The 20,491-nt window shown below is 47.7% G+C and overlaps 1 protein-coding gene across 2 annotated transcripts in view; it reads left to right on the forward strand.

Moving 5' to 3' along the window:
* Window positions 1-20,491, forward strand: part of SGSM1 (small G protein signaling modulator 1) — a 69,002-nt gene that overhangs the window by 21,300 nt on the left and 27,211 nt on the right. For both annotated transcript variants that reach the window (XM_054695192.1, XM_054695193.1), the window contains exons 4-12: window positions 2,875-3,037; window positions 5,055-5,207; window positions 8,229-8,296; window positions 8,556-8,701; window positions 8,835-8,966; window positions 11,806-11,930; window positions 17,009-17,076; window positions 18,166-18,329; window positions 18,493-18,625. In XM_054695192.1, the coding sequence (XP_054551167.1) occupies window positions 2,875-3,037; window positions 5,055-5,207; window positions 8,229-8,296; window positions 8,556-8,701; window positions 8,835-8,966; window positions 11,806-11,930; window positions 17,009-17,076; window positions 18,166-18,329; window positions 18,493-18,625 (1,152 nt within the window). The remainder of the gene's footprint in view (window positions 1-2,874; window positions 3,038-5,054; window positions 5,208-8,228; window positions 8,297-8,555; window positions 8,702-8,834; window positions 8,967-11,805; window positions 11,931-17,008; window positions 17,077-18,165; window positions 18,330-18,492; window positions 18,626-20,491) is intronic.

Raw genomic sequence — 20,491 nt, forward strand, 5'->3', positions numbered from 1 at the left:
TTTGTAATCAGTGTGTGCACTTAAGTGGTCATGACAGGAACTTTGTTGCTGCTTACGGTGAGATGCCAATGACGGACACAACAGTCGTGGAGCAGGTTTGCAAGGCAAGACTCTGCTACTTGAGCAGAAGTTCTTGCGCCATTTATTGAAAGCATGCAGGCTGGTAAAAGCTGATCATGTGACAATGGTATGAGGAATCAAGTCCAGAATGTGGGATTGGAATGGGGGACAAAGTTTTATGAGGGACAGGGAGGGAGACATTGTGAGCACACGTCAAGAGCCATTTACGTCAGCAAAGTATTCCATGTTATCACAGGCAGAGTTATCCCGAGACCACCATGGAGGTAGTCACGTAATCAGCTCAGCAGCTGCCTAGGCGTCCCTGGGCCTGCCTCATGATATGGGCTATGCTCCGTAGGTAGTCAAGGAATGCTCTGCTGTGATTTGCAGATAGCAAATAGGTCACAGTTGCCCATGAGTGGCCAGCTAGTAGCAAACTCATAGGAACCCATGTTAAGTGGGAGTGTTTCTCTTTGAAAACTTTATTTTTAATTTTTGAAAGATTTTATTTATTTTTGTGTGGAAGAACTGGGCCAGAGGTGTGTGTGAGGGGAGTGAGAGGATTCACCAAAAAATAAAGTAGGGAGCAGAACAGGCAGACCTACTGAAATACACTGCTGAGGGGAGGAGCAGGTAAGACAGGAGAGTTCTGCTGTGCCATGTGGGTAGCTCCCTGGCCAGGAATTGAACTCAGGGTGCAGTGGCAATAGCATGATAGCGCTGAGACTTAACCCCTAGGCCATCAGGGAGGCCCTGTCTCTTTGAAAACTTTATTTGATGATTGGAATTACATAACAAAGGTCCTGCTATAATTCCCTTCTGGTAATCTTGCTCCTGTGAAGAAGCCTGAGTGAGGAGATGAGAGCAAACTATCAGCCCTCCACCACCCAGGGCCCCCCATGCAGAGCACATGACGTGACCTGGGAGGCCAGGGATCAGTTCAATCCCTTTGTAGTCATCTCTCTTCAAACCCCACCTCTGCCACTTCTTTATTGGGTGACCTGGATGAGATCTTATTTTTAAGTGTATTGTGTGTATATATGTATACATATATAGTCATCAAATATATGTTATATACATAACACATTTATGCACACATACACATTTATATGAGAATATAGATATCTATAAAATTTTTCTCCAGTTTTTTTGATTCTGGACATATTTATTTGCAAATAAAATGATATGCATGTCCAATTAAAGACTTAAAGGCACAGGAAGTGGTAAAAATCATAATTCTCTAACTCCGATCAAAGTTTTTGGGTGAGAGAAATTTGATGGCACTAAATGAGGCCAATCTCCCTGAGGTTTCTTCTATCCATTGTTCCTTACGCACTGTTGTCAGAAGGACTTGAACCAGGTCCACAAGGCTGGGGTAGATAATTAACTTCTTTCTGCATAAACAAATGAAAAGGACTATGCATGTTCTCCACAATGAAAGTATCTAAGAAGTCCTCCCCCAGGGTCTTTTAAATGCATGGGCAGTTTAAGGTACTATGTGGACATTCATTTAAAACCAAGTAATTTCTAACAACAAAAGCAAGCAATTCAACCAAACGTCTCAATATTTCTCCTCACATATCACATAAGCTTGGCCAGGCTCTTAACCTCAGAGTGCTAGTTTACTCTCCAGTGAAGTGACAATGATTAGAACACTCACTTCATGGGTTTTGTCACAGGATTAGGTAAAGTCCACCTTAACTCTTGTTGGACAACAGCAGGTGCCCACTAAGGAGTCACTCTTATTGGATACTCGTTTTTTGGTAAACCTTGACTTACTCCTATTGCATATGGGTGAGCTCCCAGTCTGCTGTCTGTGACAGGAGGTAAGAATAAGCTTAGTAGAGGGCTCTAAAAGTACCATGAATAACATAAGGGCCATCAGAATGGCCTGCACAAAGTCCTTTTCTGAGAAGGGGCCCTCACTGAGGCCCAGAGAGGGAAAGTGATTTGTTTGAGGTCACAGCAAGTTAGTTGGAGAACCCAGGCCATACCTCAGTTGTCCTGTTTGGGGAAAACTTGACAGTGCCCATGGGAAATACAGAATGGGAAATAATGGCAGAATCCTCCCTTCAAACATCCTTTGTGGAACACAAGTGTTATGAACACTTGGGCACAGACCTGGGTTTGAATCCTAGCTCCATCTCTTATTGCTAGATGACCCCAAACATTTCTGTTCACCTCTTGGAGACTCAGTTTCCACATATGAAAAATGGGGATGTCACCCCTTCCTTCCCTGGCTGGGGTGGAGAATGAATAAGATCCATACATCTCAACTGTTACTGGACTCATAATAGGAATGAAGATGATGAAGATAAGCCTGGAGAGTCCCATGGCCCAGTCTCCCCTCCCCCGGTGACAGGAGTCATGGCTGCCCTTCAGAAAGCTGTCACTGCATGCCAGGGCTTGTGCCACATGCTTTCCATGCATTTTCCACCTTATTCTATTATCAACCTTATGAGGTTAGTGGTTATACTGTCCCTGTTTTACAGATAAACATTAATTATACTCCTATTGCTTACAAGTAATAGGAGATGAGGAACCTGAGGAACTGGAAGAGGAAGTGATTGGCCATGTCACCCAGCTGGCTGTTGACTGGGCGATGGTCTGGCCTTGGGTGGCAAGTACGATTTAACCTTCCTCCCTTGCAAGGGGGTGGTAGGTAGAGGTGCATACACACCTTCCTTTGTGATGTGGTCTGGAATTTAGTTCAGGGGTCCCTGGATCTCCAGGGTGCCAGTGTGTGACTGAAGCTCTGAGCTGGGCGGTAGGAGCATGGGCAGGGCAGGCCTACTGACCCTTGTGTCTCCACAGCTGCTGTGGAGGCCTGTGTCCTGCACGGGCTGCGGCGGCGGGCGGCGGGCTTCCTGCGCAGCAACAAGATTGCAGCTCTCTTCATGAAGGTGGGCAAGAGCTTCCCGCCAGCTGAGGAGCTGAGCCGCAAGGTCCAGGACCTAGAGCAGTTGATCGAGAGCGCGTGAGTGTGGAGCACGGGGTGCAAGCTGTGGCTGTCCCAGGGAGGATGGGCCATGCTGCTCCCCAGAGTCTGTGCGAGTCCACCCCTCCTGGCACTCTACTATTCTCAGCTTCTCAAAACCCCACCAGAATCTCCCACCCCAGGGCCTTTGGAGGTGCTGGACCTGACACCCTCATCTTCTATGGCCAATGCTTGTCATCCCTCAGGCCTTCCCCTAACTAGGGGTAGAGTCCAACCCTCACCCTATTTCCTTCCATATTATCCTGTTTGTTTTCTTCCAAGTTATCTGTCTAACTATTCACTCATCTGTTTATTGTTTACTTGATTGTCTATCTCCCCCACTTTAAGCTCTGAGGAGAGATTACACCTGTTATTCCCCATTATGGCCCCAGCATCTGGGCCAATGCCCAAGAAACAATTATTGAATTAGTAATTGTGAGCCACACCCTGTGCTAAATGCTGGAAAACCAAACTTTAATAAAACTAACATGGCCATTGTCTGCATGGGCCAGATGCTAGGGGCTCTGGCTAAGCCCCACATTGAGGCAGCCAATCAAGGGGAGAGGTGGCTTCACTTCCTCTTCTTAGCAGATGATTGTATATGTTCTGGGGAGGCTGATGGCCTGAGTGTGTGTATGTGAGCACCTTCCCCAGCGCCACCCTCTAAAGTCTCAGCTGTACAAACCCCCAACCTGGAGGCTGGTCAGGGATTGCAAATAGATTTCAACTTCAGTTAGTGCTAGTGGCTGTTGTAAAGGATTTTGGAGCTTCAGTAGGGCTTTATGGAAACCTGCCATATCTGTTATGAACTAGGGAAGGGGACGAAGAGATGCATGCCAGTGTAGGCCTGCTCTCCCATGCATATCATACCATTGCATGAGAAATGGCCCTTTCCCTGCTTTCCAGGCCTGGCCAGCCCAGAGCTGCTGGCCAGAACTGCATGACGGCATTGGATTTGGCATTGCCAGTGCCCATTTGGGATCTGACTCCTCAGCCACCTGGTCTTCAGGTTTGTTCTGGTCCATCTGCTAAATTCCCAGCTGCTTGCTGAGAGCATCTGAAAGAGATTAATTTCCACAGGTCTTCCATAATATTTGGCGGGGGGGAATTAGAGATGCCTATGCTGGGGGCGAGGGAGAGGCATTCATTCATTCATGCAGTCGCTCAATCATGAATGCATATACGGACCCCTTCCTCTGTGCCAGGTGCTCTGCTAGGCCCTGGAGATTCCGAGATGAAGAGGGCCCTTGCTGGCCATGTCGTAGACTATTTTACTAGAAAAATAGTTGAATTGCTTACTTCCTGCTTTCAAGATCATAGCATGAAGTGGAAGACAGAAAAACGAGCAGAAAGTTAAGCAACAGTGACTGAGGGAGCACAGAGAAGGGGCTCCTCCCCCAGTTCTGGATGATGCAAGAGGGCTTCCTGTAGGAGATGATCCCTCAGCTGAGACCTAGAGTGAGAAGTTGGTCAGCCTGGGAATGGGGTGGAAAGGGAAACCAGGTAGAGGTAGAAACTCATGGAAGTACTCAAATGAGGGCCTGGTGGCTTGAGGGATCTGCAGATGTTTTCCTCTGGCTGGATCATGGGGTTGAGGTGGGGAGAGTGGTAAGGAGATGACTGGAGAGGTGACCAGGGGCAGGGTCATGGAGCGCTTACCTGTCATGTTAAAGAGCGTGCCCTCAACAGTGGGAGCATTGTGGGATTACAATCTGAGACTTCTCTTGATTGGCACCCTCTCCAGCAGAGAGAGGGTGGGGAAGGTGGAGAAGAATATCAGTATGAGAATCTGGCTTGCCCATCTACTGTGTGTGACAGTCTCTGTTTTACCCCATCCTCACGCTCACCAGTTATTATTTTTTCAACTCTTTACCCATTGGCTAGAAGAAATATGGACTCTTTTACTTTAATTGCCATTCCTTCATTTCCTACTGAAGTTGAGTATTTTCCCAGTTATTTGTTGGTCCTGTGGATTTTCTCTTTTGTGAATCTCTATTCTCGTTTCTTGATCTTGAAGGAGAAACCAGATCCAGGGCCTCCAGGAGAATGTGCGGAAGCTGCCAAAACTGCCCAACCTGTCCCCACTTGCCATCAAACACCTGTGGATCCGCACAGCATTGTTTGAGAAGGTCCTGGACAAAATTGTGCATTATCTTGTGGAAAACAGCAAGTAAGCCGACTGGACAGCTGGGGTGCTCTGCCTCCCCCTGCTGACCCTCATGAGAATTGCACCATTTGCGCAAAGCAACTTTCTTTCCCTGCTGGTCATGCACTGGATTGGAAAGAGATCCAGTCTGGATATTTGACTATGAACTAGCCTAGCTTAGAACCCTGGGGAGACTCAATTATTTAATAGGATCTTGGGATTTAGGGTGGAGTATAGGGATCTTGAGTTCTTAATGATCTTCCTTCTCCCATGAACTGAGCTAAGCTCACAATCTACTGTCTAACTGTATGGCCCTAAGGGAATTACTTAAATTCTCTGTGCCTTAGTTGTGTTTCTTAGCAAATTGGACGGGGATTGCTGCTACCCAGAGCTGAGGTAAAAAAGGGATTTAGCAAGTACATGGAATTTTGGAAATACATTCTGATACTTTTCACATTTTTCTCTCCTAGCTCAGATTAACCTGCTACAAAGGTCTTCTCCATGTGCCCTCTTGGCAAATATTCATTCACTTATCCAATATTTAATGAGCATCTGCTGTGTGCCAAGCACTAACCTAGCTATTGGAAATATATTGGTCTTGAATATTATGCCAAGAACAGTGGGGAGCCACTGGATAATATTTTATGTGAGCTTGCTCATGCAGCACTTCTTTCCAAAAAATACCCGAGAATCTCCCTATCTCTCAGTGCCTGTTTAACCTCTTCTTCAAACAGCTGGTATAATTATTTTTTCATTCTTTGCCATTTACTAGGGAATAAATATGAAAGTAAAGTACAAAAGCCTCCCTCTAGTGAAGCTCACATTCCAGCAGGGAAAATGGGCAAAACACTGACCACATGAGATACATGTCCCCAGGTGGATGGGTGTGTTCTATCTCCTCTGGGTGCTCAGGGGAAGTGTCCTGGGAGACGTGACAATTAAGCTTCCATTTGAAGGCCTCCCTGGTGGCCTAGGGGTTGAGTCTTAGTGCTATTACTGCTATGGCCTGAGTTTGATCCCCAGCCAGGGAGCTACCCCACATATGGTGCAGCAGACCTCTTCTCTCTTACCTGCTGTGCCCCTTAGAAGTGTAATTAAGTAGACCTGCCTGTTCTACTCTCCACTCTGTCTCTGGTGAATCCTCTCACCCCCTGCATCTCTGGCCTGCATCCCAGTTCTTCTGTGCATTAAAAATAAATAAATAAAAATAAAGTTTAAATAGAAGCTTCCATTTGAAGGAGGTATAGGCTTTAACCAGGCAAATGGATGGGAAAAAGAGGGTTCTCGGGGGGCGGGGGGGGGAGAGGGACAACAGATGCAGAGGCCTGGGGGCAGGAAAGAAACAGAAAGAAATGAGCTCTGAAGCTCTTCAACCTTCTGGTAAATTGTACTTTGTCTCTGCCCCCTGTCCTGTCATGGTTTGGAATCTTTTTAGTTATTGACTTTAGTGTGTGACCTTGGGTTTCCTGATGAACAAGTTGGTCAAAAGGATTTAGTCATTTATCTGAGCAGCAATGCCAACCTGCTCTTTCTTCATTAAACATTCATATTTTGAATTTTAGAGTCAGACACAAGTTGTAAAATAAATAGAAGTTCTTGTCTGTTCTCCAGGGTAACATTCTATATAACAATGGTACAAGTTTTAATGCCAGGAAGTTGCCATTGGTACAATGCTGTTAACAAAACTGCAAACTTCGTTTGGATTTTATCAGTTTTTGCATGTGTTTTTTTTGCTCTATAGTTGTATACAATTTTTACAAATGTATTATAAAATGTATACATTTTACCAATGTATACAAATGTGGTGTTACCAACACCACAATCAGGATACAGAACTATTCCAAAGAAATCATCACCACCTCCTGCAAAACCCCCTTAGGCTCCCTTTGTAGTCACATCTGGCCCCCAACTCTATCTGCTGTTTTTTTTAAGGCAACATTTCCAAGGTTTCTGGAAATATTGCCTCCAGATTTGACACCAAAATGTATGGACTAGATGTTGAGCGTGTCCAGTGCATGGCAATCCTGGGCCAGCCAGTATTCTGGTTGATGGAAAATTCCCTCAGGGTAAAATTACAGAGATGTGGCCACCTTTTATTGGGAACTTCCTGATGTTGGGTCTGTGCTTTTGCTATACATGGAGGTCAACATTGAATCTTCCCCAAAGCCCAGGCAGGTGATGTCTGTCATCCTTCCCATTTTATAAAATTCAGAAGGAGCATCCACCTGCCCAGGGAGGAGGGGAGCAGCCAAGCTGGGGTCCCACTCAGTCTTTCTCACTCCAGCTCCTATGTCCTTCACTCCCTCCCTGCTGTAGGTGGGAAGGGCCAAGTCTGGCTGAGTGTAGCTCAAGCCTGCATCCATCGCTTTGTGGCCTCCAACAAGTTACTAACCCTCTTAGTCTGAGATTCCTCAGCCTTTCCACTCTGAAATCAGTTGCTTTCTGGACTGTATGAGTTTTCAAGGAATTATAAAGTGCTACAACTAGAACAAACAAACAAAGCACTCAGCATTATTTGTTATTTTGAAGAGCCAAAAACCAAGGGACACTTTGAACATGTCATCCACATTAGTCATCAGTGCCAGAAGGTTGTTAATACAGCTGTTCTGTACACACCACAGCTAAAAAGCACTTTATTGCCTCAGTAATATTAGAAGGGCAGACATCATTTAAGTCTCTAAGCAACTTCCTGTCTGAAATGGAAGGTGCATTAGAAGCAGCTAGAACCAACCGGGCCTCAGTAGCCTTCTAATTACTACTCCTGCTATTCTCAGTAGACTTTATCCTAGCCATGTATTAAGCACTTACATACAAGCACTGTGCTATGTGCCGTACATCTGCTGTCTCTCAAAAAGTCCTTCTGACAGCCCTATGAGATATATTATTATTTTATAGATAAGGCAGCTGAGACTTACAAAGATAACTCAGTGATAAGAGGGGGATTGAACCCAGGCTGTCTGCTCTGAACCATTTGCCATGGGTAAGTGTGCAACCAGTGTCTGCTGGTTGCCATTCAAATCTGCATGTCCTTCCCTTTCTTGCCAGTAAATACTATGAGAAGGAAGCTCTCTTGATGGACCCGGTGGATGGCCCCATCCTCGCGTCTTTGTTGGGTAAGTGGTTCAGTGCTCTGAGCTTCACTTGCATCTCTGGTCACAGCTTTTGGGGGCATGTCCTAAGGATCTCTCTCACTTCTCTGCAGCCTCCCTGTCAAAAGTTGCCTATTTGCTGTCCCTTGCTCCCAGGGTCGTGTTTCAGTCTCTTCTTAGCAGGACTCAGGCACCCTAGCTGGCTGAATGGGATCCAGTCTGGTGGTGGAGGGGAGGGTGGACTTCTCAGGCCTATGGATTCCCAGCCCCACATGCTCCGCAGTGGGGCCCTGTGCCCTGGAGTACACTAAGATGAAGACTGCGGACCACTTCTGGACCGATCCCTCGGCCGACGAGCTTGTCCAGAGGCACCGCATCCACAGTTCACACCTGCGGCAGGACTCGCCCACCAAGCGTCCAGCCCTCTGCGTGAGTGGGGTGGGCAGTGGGTGGTGGAGAGAGTAAGACTCACTTCTGAATTTGATGTGGGGCAGGGAGTGGATTGGGATGGGACGTTGACAGTCACTCCAGGCCTGTCTACCACCCCCTCTCACATTACTAGATCCAGAAGAGGCATTCGAGTGGTAGTATGGATGACCGGCCATCTCTCTCTGCCCGTGACTATGTTGAGTCCCTGCACCAGAATTCCCGGGCCACCCTGCTTTACGGCAAGAACAATGTTCTGGTTCAGCCGGTAAGAGATCATCTTAGGCCCAGATCTTTCACTGGGGGGGGGTTAAGATCCAGGTTACAGAGGAGGGGTTCCCTTGGGCTCCAAGTTGCCCATCCATCCGCCCACCCACTTATCCATTCATTCATCTGCCAGTATTGCCATTCGTCCACTTGTCAGTACAGCATTTTTTCTATTCATGTATCTAAGGATCCATCCATCCATCACCCAGTCAACTGCCAAGAACTCCATCTATCCATTCATCCATCCATACAACAGTATTCCAGTCCATCTATGTATTCACATGACAGTATCATCATCCTTCCATCTGTTCTTCCATCTGTCAATATCTCCAGCCTGCCAACTCTCTTCCAACCTGAATATTCACCCATCCCTCCATGCATTCAGCCCCAATTCCTTCACCCACCAGCCTGTTTATATCCCTCCATTCACTTGTCCATTTATTTTCCAGTTCATCTCTTCGTGCATCCGTCCACCCAACTGTCTCTCCATCCATTCTCTCTTGTTCTTTCTCAAACTCAGTCAGCAAGCATTTATACTGAACCTATGTGCTGAACCATGCTGATCCTAGCTATGTGCTAGATGCTTGCGATACCAAGATAAACATCTTTACAGGTAATAATTACTGATGCTTCCTATGTTCCAGGCACCATTGTGAGAATGTTGACTGTATTAACTCTTGTAAACCTCACTGCAGCCATTTGAGGCAGGTGCTGTGATCAGAGATAACACTGAGCTTCATCCAGGTGGAGTAAGGGTCAGAGTTGTGATTTGAATTCTGGTCTACTGGTGCCAATGTCTGTGCTATTTACCTACCTGGGGCCAGGCCCCCAGGAGGGGTGGTGAGCATGGTACCCAAATCTCCCCTCTCATGTGATATGGCCTTTGCTGTCCATTAAGCTTAGCGTGGTGTTTGGGCTCAGCTGGCAGGAAGCAGAGAGAGAGAGAGAGGTTTTAGCCTCTGAGCCTCAGCCTTCACAGCAGGGTGGGTTTAAGACCAAGTTTCCTCAGACCTAAGAAGACATGGATTTAACATGTGCCATTTTTAACATAACTATCAGGATATAAAAATGCTATTAAATTATATTCAGAGTTTTCTTACTATATATTAAATATATTCATTATAAAGACCTTTGTAGCTGCTCTGTTTTCACTAGGTTGTTTTTTTTTGGGGGGGGGAGGTGTTAAATTCTTCTAGACTCCTCAAAGTAGCTGACCGTCCTTATGCTGGGTTAATAGCAGCTCACTGCTCACCCTTTGGTGAGTTATCTTATAACTTTTGAAAAAAGCTCTTTGAGACTTCTTTGGATATAGCTTTATTAACACATACATTACTCTTAAAAGTACCTACAGGGAGAACATAACTAAAATATATTAGTTAAGATAGTTCTCAAACATCTTTACATTTCAGGGTCCAATCTTTTGTATCACTTTTTGACTTGGAATCATCGTTATTCTTATTTTTCCACCAAATATCATTTTCTGCTCTAACATGAAAAGGGTCAACAAACTATTGCCCTTGGCCCAATGTGGCCCTCCACCTGTTTTTAAAAATAAAGTTTTATTGGAGCATAGCTACACCCATTAGTTTACACATGGTGTATGGCTGCTTTCACACTACAATTGCAGAGCTGAGTGGTAGTGACCCTGCCTTTATGGCTCCAAAAGCCCAAACAATTACCCGTCTGAGCTTTTTCAGCACAAGCTTGCTGGCCTCTAATCAAGAGCATGGAGATACAACATTTCTTGTAAGCATGTGCACTCAGCTCAGTCCCTGGAACCTTCTTAAGTATTGTGAAGCACTGGGTTGTTGCTTTGCAAGAAAATCTGTACTAGTAGACATACCTGCAGTGGTGGATAATGTATCTACTTTGTCAGCATTGCATTAGTACTTCATTGCTCTGTTTTCAGCCTTTCTTCATACACTTTCAGTAACTTTTCAATTCAAAGCTGAATCACAGTTTGACCTTTTTGAAGAAACTTAAAATCCCCCCCCTCCCCTATTCCCATGGGAAGAAGTCAGTGTGCTCACAGCTTAATTGAAGTGACAGCCATATGGATGGCTATGGCCAGATTTGCACAAGGTCACTTATTATAGCTACACTGCTGTTGGGAGATGCACTTAGTTATCAGAGGCATCCTGTTTTTGGTGCATCACAATGTGAAACACAACTCTGCTCTTGGAGTCGATGGGGTATTGCAGCGGCGCCTCCTTGTGGTTGGGGGCACATGCAATTAGGTTATGATGATCTGTGTAAAGCTGAGCCATGCTTGGTACACTCTTGGTGCTTAGTGTCTGGTCCCACGTGCTGCTGAGGTGAGTTTCACGGAGTGGCTGCCTCTTCTGTGTGTGAGGCTTGGAGACAACCCCTCCATCCTCCAACACACCCCACTTAAGATAAGGCAAAGCAGACAAAGACCAAAGGGTCAGATCAGGCTGATGGTGCTGTTTGGGGAGGGGTTCTGGGTAATGCCCCTGTGCTGAGATGTGGGGCTCAGCTGTTATCTCTTTCTCCCTCCACAGTGGCAAAAATAATGCCAAAGAAATGCCTTCTGTTTTGAAAAGGGTGCTGTGGACAGGGCCCCTGGGCTTCAGGAGGGAGGTTGGGGGTGGACCACTTGCACAGGAGGCTGTAGCACCCACCCAGGTAGTTGGCTGAAAACAGCTTCGCTCAGCACAGCCACCTGGGAGGAAGGCCAGGGTCTTCCGGGTGGCCATCCCCCCTGAAGGGAACAACCCAGCCTCTTGATTCTGGTTGTAATTTCTTGAGCCAAATGCTCCAGGGTCATGTACACTGTGACTCTGCACTGTGGTCAGGCCTGAGTCCTTGTCTCTCTGCAGAGGGACGATATGGAGGCTGTGCCGGGGTACCTGTCCCTGCACCAGACGGCTGACGTCATGACCTTGAAGTGGACGCCCAACCAGCTGATGAATGGGTCTGTGGGGGACCTGGACTATGAGAAGAGGTAGGATGTTGAACTGCTATGTGTCCCCTGGGTCCCTGGGTCCCTCCCTTCTCTGGGCAGGGGATGTTCCCCTCCTGGGCAAGGCAAGGAGGGGTTGTGCTTCATGAGTGACTCAGAACTCAGTGATTCAGAAACCTACCACAAGAATCTTAGGGCATGGGACTTAGGCAGAGCCCTGGTCAAAACTCCACACGCAGAGAGAAATCTTAACCATCTCAGAAACCCACAAATGGCAGAATACTCTCTACTTTGCAAGATACCCTTCCACCCACTACAGAGGGAAGCAGATGTTGGTTGGTGAGCATCTGGCCCAGGGCTGCACCCCCTATAATATTCTGCAGTTGTCTAAGACTCAGCAAAGGTTGTGGAATCACAGTCCAAGCAAGCACGGGAACAATGGATTCCCTCATGCAGTCCCATGTTCTAGCACAACTAAGGAAGCCTTTAGAAAGAACATGGGGAAGACAGTGTGCAGAACTACAGCTGGTCAGTCATTTCAGCTTAAGGAGTCTTGGCTGCTGTGGGGGAGGAGAAACAATGGTTCTCGCTGCTCTGAGTCCACATCTAATCCTGTTTTTCTTTTACATTTTCTTAATTTTTCTTTTTTTTTTAAGATTTATTTATTTATACAAGCACTGGGTACAGTCAGAAGCGTGGGAGGGTGAGAGAATTCACCAGAGCCAGAGCGGGTAACAGAACAGGAAGACTGATGAAGTACACTGCTGAGGGGAGCAGCAGGCGGCAGGAGAGGTCTGCGTGCCATGTGGGACCCTCCTCTGGTGGCCGGGGAGCAGCCAGGGATCGAACCGGTGCTGCAGAGGCTGTGGGCAGCTTCGCAATGCAGCACTCAACCGCTGCGCCACAGGGGAGGCCCCCCATTTTCTTAATTTCTTAACAATGTTTTATTATGAAGGATTTCCAGAATAAAAATAGGCAAAGCAGTTCCCATCATCCCCACCCTGGCCTCCTCTCATACATGTTATTTCTGAAGCAGCGTGCAGGCATTGTAGGACTTCCTCTGTAGAGACAGGAAGCAAGGACACTTCAAGGACCACAGCGAGAACATTGTTGCTGTGCTCTATTCCATGTGATTAGCAGCAGGCCTTGGTGTGATGAATACTAGCTCTAAGCCAGTCACTTCCTGTGCAGAGGTGGCCTCTGTCCTCAGAGAGTGTTGGGGGATGGTGCAGTTGGTCCTAGACTGGGCCACACAGTTCAGCTCCAGCTGGACTGAGAGTTTCTGATCAAGAAATGGTTGCAGGAGAACAGTGTGGGGCCAAGGAGGTGTTCCTGGCCAGGAACCTTTTCTGAAATTACTCCTCTTCAACTTTGGTCCTTTGAGCTGCCACCTGAGTTTGGGTCACACAGAGCCCTGAATGTCCTTGTTAGCCATATGCAGAGTTGTAGTTACATAATGAATCTGTTCTTGCTGGACCTGTTGCCTCACCCTCCAGACCTCAGTTCCAAGGAAGCAGGAACTTATTTTGTCCATGTCTTTTCCCAAAGCACCTGCCACAGATGGCGGGTGCTCAGATAATCTTTACGAAACAAAGCAAGGAAGGCAGGGAACCAGACTCATTCATTAACTGAGCACGTACTATATGCTAGGTACTGTGCTAGATACGAGAGAGAGAACAGCTGAATATGATCAGAGGGATCATATTCCTTTCAGAGCTTATACATTATACCAGAGGGTGACCCAAGTAAGCAAGTCCATGGAAAAATATGTTAGAGGGCCTAGTGCTTGCTCAGCCCTCACCTCAGTGGGTGACCTGGCTGATGTCACTACCCCTTTCTGGGCCTCTTTCCTCCTACTATCAGATGAGAGGGCTGAACAAGATGGCCTTCCAGAACTGGGGGGATTCCCCAAAGGACCTCTAGGGGTATCTTCTGCAGGCATCAAGCTTCCAACAATTCACCACCCTATAGGTTGGACCTAAGTCCAGGCTTGTGTGGGCAGGAAACATTTGGTGCTGATGTTTTGGTAAAGGCACTGGGCCAATGATTGCCATGCACCACCCTCCTACCCATGACCCCACACCCCACAAATCACAGGGAACTGTTTTTCTGCATTGTCTTTTCTAGTCTGTGACCCAGCACCATAGACATTTTAATATTTATTTCCAGCAGAATCAGGACTTCCAGGGTCACTGATGGGGCTGGAGACCTCCTCGGCCCTGGGCTCTGAACCCCATCTATCCTTGATTTCCATGCCTGGGAGTGGGGCTCAGTGAAAGAGAAATAGCCAAGGATCAGAGATGGGGTGTTATCATGGGTATATTCTCTTACCCAGGGGCTCCAGCACCCCCTTGGAGACTAAGGGACAACAAAAATAAGCGAGAGTTGTCTTTCTCCGAGGAGGTTCAGGACCTCTTTTCCCAGCCAACCTGCCTCTTGCACAAACAGGCAGCTCCCCAGTGGGGTTCCCTAATGTTCACAAGGAGCCATCACCAAAGGTGGATCTCTGAGCGCCAAGCTCAGTCTGCACCTGGCTCTTCTCGGTCCTGCCACGTAGTACTGCTGGAACCCCACACATTGCTGGCGGTGCAATCACTCACAAACCAGTTTGGAAGATTCTGTAGTGTCCTCTTATTATGTGACCCCACAATTCCACTCTTAAGGAACTGTTTAAACATCTTAAGGAAATCCAAAGCTCTCTCCCAGTGGAGTGATCTTGGACTACCAATTTTACTTCCCTAAACCTCAGTTTTTTTCATCTGTGAAGTGGGAATGTGGGAATGGATCAGACTAGGCATGTGGGGAGGGCCAGTGAGAAAGTGGATAGAAAACCCTTAGCAGGGAGCCTGGAGCCTGGAAAGGCCTCCGAATATCGGAGACTCATGGTGTTAATCTGTGTGGACCGCAGAAGGACTGTTGCCATTGAGCTGCTCTTTGCTGGGGTGGGGGCTGGAGAATTGCTTGGCTTCCTGGACATCCCCAGGGCCTAGCATTCACTGTTCACTCTGCACATTCTCTGAGCATCTTGCCAAAGTGAATGAAACCCAGGGTTCTGCACCCCTTGGGAAGATGGGAGAAAACCACCAACTTCAAACCTGTGTGATGGACACAATGTGTGCGCCCAGAGGACCTGCTGACCAAGACTCCGCATGGGAGGGCTCAGCAGAGGTTCTCCTTTAATAGTGCTTGTGTACTGGACTTCCTCCAAGCACACTCGCCCATGGGCCCTGGGGAAACCAGAGCTGGTGCAGACCAGTGCAGGAAGGGCCCTGGGAAAGCATCTGTTCTGACTTCTTCACACCCCAACTGGGGAAACTGAGGCACTGAGAGAGGGAAGGGCTGGTTTAATGTAAAATGGCAGAAATGGGATTTGAACCCTGTCTGATCTTGGAGGCTGTGTTAGTTTGGGCTCTCCAAGAAGCAGACACCAAGACAGGGTGAAGCCCCGGTCAAGGAGGAAAGTGAAGAGCAGGCGGAGATGGCAGAGTCATCAGGCAGAGTCTTCAGACCTTGAGGCTGGCCACATCCCTGCGAAGGCACAGGTGAAAGAAGGAAAATTGGACAGGAAGGGTCTCAGCTCTAAGAGCATTTGACCACATCAGTTGGGAGTGCCTGGCTAAAGCTGACCATTAGAGGATTCCCTACCCCACAGGAAGGCCTGCCTGGTACTACAAAAGCTTGGTTCTGGCTGGGAGCAGCCCAAGGGAAGTGCGCCTTGGCATGAATGTAGGCGTGGGTCCAGAGAGGTGGCCTCTGAAGCTGCTGGTTAGCTCTCCCCACAGCACGCGCTCCTGAAGGAGACCTCAGTAATACGTCCCTGGGGCTGCCGGAGTCCACACAGGGGCACTCTCCTTCCATTGTGTTCTGAGGAGGAAAATAATCAGTTTCAAGACACCAGTAGGCTTTGAGCCAGAAGTGGAAAACATTGAGTAAATAATCCCAACGACCACTAACCAAGGGCTTTTTTATGTATCTGTGTTGGTTTCTTCAAATATGTGATTCCATTTAACCCTCCCAGAGACACTCTCAGGTGGATATTACTATCATCCCCATTTTGCAAAGGAGAAACTGATTCATAGAAGCCTTCAAGTCATGCTGTTGGCCCTTGTGAAGTTAAGGCTGTTGAATAGCTGTTCTAACACCTACCTGTGGACACATGACCTGGAGTTAGAGTCTGTGTTAATCAAGACTCATAGAGACCAAAAATCAAACTCATCCTCACCTGAACTGAAAAATCCAGAGGTAGTAGTTTCAGGCATGGCTGGATCCAGGGACTCAAATGATGAGGACTTGAATTCGTTTCATCTCTTGGCTCTACATTCCCACTGTTGAATCCATTCTTGGCAGGTTTTTTCTTACCATGACCCCCTGCATCCCCAGACTTCATTATCCTTACCACTAGCCTCAAGCAGAAAGGACCATTTCTTCCACAGTAATTCTTTTTTTTTTTTTTTTTAAGATTTTATTTATTTTTATGTAGAAGGACTGGGGTACAGGCCAGAGATGTAGGGGGTGAGAGGATTCACCAGAGACAGAATGGGGAGCAGAACAGGCAGCTCTAGTGAAATACACTGCTGAGGGGAGCAGCGGGCAAGACAGTAGGGGTCTGCTGCGCCATGTAGGTAGCTCCCTGGACGGAGATCGAACTCAGGCTGCAATGGCTGGGGATAGCTTCACAGTGCTGAGACTTAACCCTTTGTGCCACCAGGGAGGGGAGGTCCTTTCACAGTAATTCTTACTTAAATACAACAATTGAATCTTGTTGGTTCTGCTCCAATCATGGGGCCATCCCTGAGCCTGTTACTCTGACCTGAGCAGTGGAATATGCTGATTGGCCAGGCCTGGATCAGGTGGCCATTCCTGGAGTCCTGGGTAGAAGGTGGATGAAGTCAACCTCAGCTACATGAAGTGGGGGGAGGGATAGTCTCCTTGGAAAAGTGGGGTGTGGGACCAGAAGCAGGGGGAGTCAAGTTTGGCAAGATTGAAATGTGGATGTTGGCGACAAGGTGTTTCTGGTGACAAGGGCGAGGAGCCCACAGGTGTAGTCTTGTTTTCCTGAGCACTTCCCCAAGATGGGGTGGGCAGGCATCCTGTGCGCTTAACACTTCATCCCTTCCCAGCGTCTACTGGGACTATGCCATGACCATCCGCCTGGAGGAGATTGTCTACCTGCACTGCCACCAGCAAGGTAGGGACCATGCAGGAACGTGGGCTGGTATTGCTCCTGGATGCCCTTCCCGGCCCCACCCCCTTATTGCCTGTGCAACCACAGACAAGTGACTTTACCCCCCTGAGCCTCAGTTTCCCCATTTGTAAAATGGGGATCATAGCCCTTGTTCATGGGGTTGAGAATCAAATGATGTTTGTTATATACTCAACATTAAACCCATGGTTTAGTTGCTGATACTGATTAAGTCCTTGTGTTCTAAATATTCACATGTCTGTGAACCCAGGGACAGGAGCACCATCATTCCCATGTTAGAGGGGAGGAGACCGCTTGGCACAAAGTGATACATCCTTTAAGCTCCAGAACCTGGACTAGAGCCCAGGTCTTAGTGATTCCAAGTCAAAAGTGTTCTGAAGATCTGGATTCAATAACTAGAGTTCTTGAAAGCTCCTTCAGAGCAAGCTACATTCAGAACAAACCAAGAACCAGCCTATTTCAGAAAGCAAGGGGTCTGTGCCTCAGCACACACACAGCAGGATTATTCAGTGAGGATTCAGATCCAGACCCTGCCACTTAGCAGCTGGGTGACCTGGGGCAAGCCCCTTAACTCCTCTGAGTCACAGTTTTATCATTTGTAAAATGTTTGGGATAGGTATTTTGAGTATTAAAATAAATGATGATAATAAAAGAGTGCCTTTAAAGTGCTGTTCTTATGGAGAGTGTTCAGGGCATGTGAGCTTGAGTCAGCAGCTGCTCTGAGAGGGCAGAGGTCTGACAGCCTCCATGCAAAAATGGGTCAGAGGGGTCTGTGATAGCTCTTGAGGGGTTATAGGTTATTCGGGGCACCTTTTTCCTTCGTTGGTGACTTCAGGGAGGCCAGCCATACTCTTCTTGACCTTGTCCTGAGGTTCACTGGTCACAGGCCGTGGTGGGTGGAATGAAAGGGAGTCAGGAAGTAAAACTTCCCCAATCTTCTTCCCAGCCTCCCCAGAACCTTAGAGCAGGGTCCTGGGTTTGACCTAGCATGCCTGGGGAATGTGTTGGGAGGGTCCCATCAATGCCTCATAGTGACTTCCTGCTGGATCTTCTCTGGCCGGGTTGCGGTGGCAGTGGACAGCGGCGGGACGGTGGTGTTGGTCAGCCAGGATGGGATCCAGAGGCCTCCCTTCCGCTTCCCGAAAGGTGGTCACCTCCTGCAGTTCCTCTCATGCCTGGAGAACGGGCTGCTCCCTCACGGGCAGCTGGACCCGCCACTTTGGTCCCAGCGGGGGAAGGTGAGTGACTGTAGGGGCCCAGGGATGCTGGTGGAGGTCAGCCAAAGGGCAAGGCTATTCTACCCACCAACCCTTGTGAGTTTGTGGACTCATGAATGCTCTCCCCACCTCCATGAGAGACAAACGTGTCCCAGGGATGGTGCATTGGGACATGTTCTTTCAGGGCAAAGTATTTCCCAAACTGCGCAAGCGAAGCCCTCAGGGTTCCGCCGAATCCACGTCTTCGGATAAAGAAGATGACGAGGCCACGGATTACGTGTTCAGGATCATCTACCCTGGCATGCAGTCGGAGTTTGGTAAGCTGCCCTGTTGCTGTGCCCCAAGCATGGGCCTGTTAACTGATCCTAAAAAGGACTCCAGGCATTTGAAACTACAGAACAACAGGTCTGGATTCTGGGGCCAACAGAGGGATCTGGAATCATGTAAATATCTTGGGTGCCTTAGTGTCTTCCCCAAATGAGAACAAATAACCAATTTCTTCTTAGCCTGGAAGGAGGGGGTCTGGGGTAGTGACAGTGACACAGGTTCTGCAATCCCAGTTGAACCTGGGCGAGTCCCCACACCCCTGTGTGCCTTGGTTTCTTCATCTGTAAAATGGGCACATTCATAGCACCTATTTCATGGGGTTCTTGCGAGGATTAAATGAGACAAGACAATTGACACACAGGCTACTCTTATTAGCTGCTGTTCTGTTATGATTTCATTTGTTTATTTTTTAATTTTTAAAATGTAGTACTTTTTTTCTTATATCATTGTTAATTTTTGGACAATATATGATTTCTCCCCTCAGGTGTGGTCACTGTAGTTCTCCTATCACCAAAAACCTTGTGCTCCTCCCCACCCTGTTGTCACCCCTTCCTATACCCTCCCCTCCCTCCCCCCTGGATGACTGAGATCTATGGTCAGCTTTCAAGATTTGTCTTTGTCTAACCCTTTGGTTTCCTTGTATTCCACATAGAAATGAAACCATCCAGTATTTATCTTTTTCCTTCTGATTTATTTCATTTGCATCAGCCCTTCTGGCTCCATCCATGTTGCCGCAAATAGTAAGAGTTTATCGTCTTCATTTTATTTCAACATATTGTAAGGAGTCAATGAGCTAATGAGGTGATCAATGTAGAACCCACAGAATTAGGTCTGGTACACAGTAGGTCCTCAGTAAACAGCAGTCAGCACAGCTGTGGGAAGGGAGCATTAGGCACCAGCACCAAAGATGATGTAGGGCCAACAGTTTGCACAGAGCCTGCCATGAACTAGACTTAGTTGATGGAAACCGTTACTATTAAGATCAACATTATCATGGGGCCATTATGAGAATTAAGTGAATTAACATTTTATTTTTATTTATTTATTTATTTTTTAGAGGCATGTTTTATTTATTTGTTTGTTTGTTTGTTTTGTTTATACATGCACTGGGTACAGTCAGAAGCGCGGGAGGGTGAGAGAATTCACCAGAGCCAGAGCAGGGAGCAGAGCAGGCAGAAGGACCGAAGTACACTGCTGAGGGGAGCAGCGGGCGGCAGGAGAGGTCTGCGCGCCATGTGGGACCCTCCTCCGGTGGCCAGGGAGCAGCCGGGGATCGAACCGGCGCTGTAGAGGCTGCGGGCAGCTTCGCAACCCAGCGCTCAACCACTGCGCCACCGGGGAGGCCCTGAATTAATATTTTAAAAGTTCTCAGGAGGCCTGGCATTTTACTAAGCACCATGTGGATGTCTATTAAATTAATATTAAGTTCCCAGTTCTGTTAATCTAATTTATTTAACCCTCAGTGACCCAGTTGTTCCAGTGATGGGTCATGACTTGGGGCAGTGCTTGGCTTAAGTGGCTACAACTGGGCAGGGAGGGCTCTTTTGGAGCAGGAATGCTCTCTGGCAAGGCTGAAGTAATCACACTGGGCACTTAGTGCTGGGGCTCTCATCCTTGGCCAGGTGGGATCTGGGCCACGGGGCAGGCGTGGTGGTAAGGAAGGTCTCATGTTGCTGAGTTAGCATGTATCTTCAGCCACATATTTCTTCATGACTGGTTAAGAGCAAAGCCTCGTGTTCTTGCATCATTAAGAGTCACACGATGTCCCTGAGTGTTCGTTACCACATCCATTCCTGCCCAGGCTAGGATCTGGAGCTGTCCCAACCTCTCTGCCGAGGGTATCTGCCTGAGACTGT

Source organism: Talpa occidentalis, unplaced genomic scaffold (assembly GCF_014898055.3).
Source record: "Talpa occidentalis isolate TD23 unplaced genomic scaffold, MPIMG_talOcc4v2.1 talOcc4.14, whole genome shotgun sequence".
Classification (NCBI taxonomy): Eukaryota; Metazoa; Chordata; class Mammalia; order Eulipotyphla; family Talpidae; genus Talpa; species Talpa occidentalis.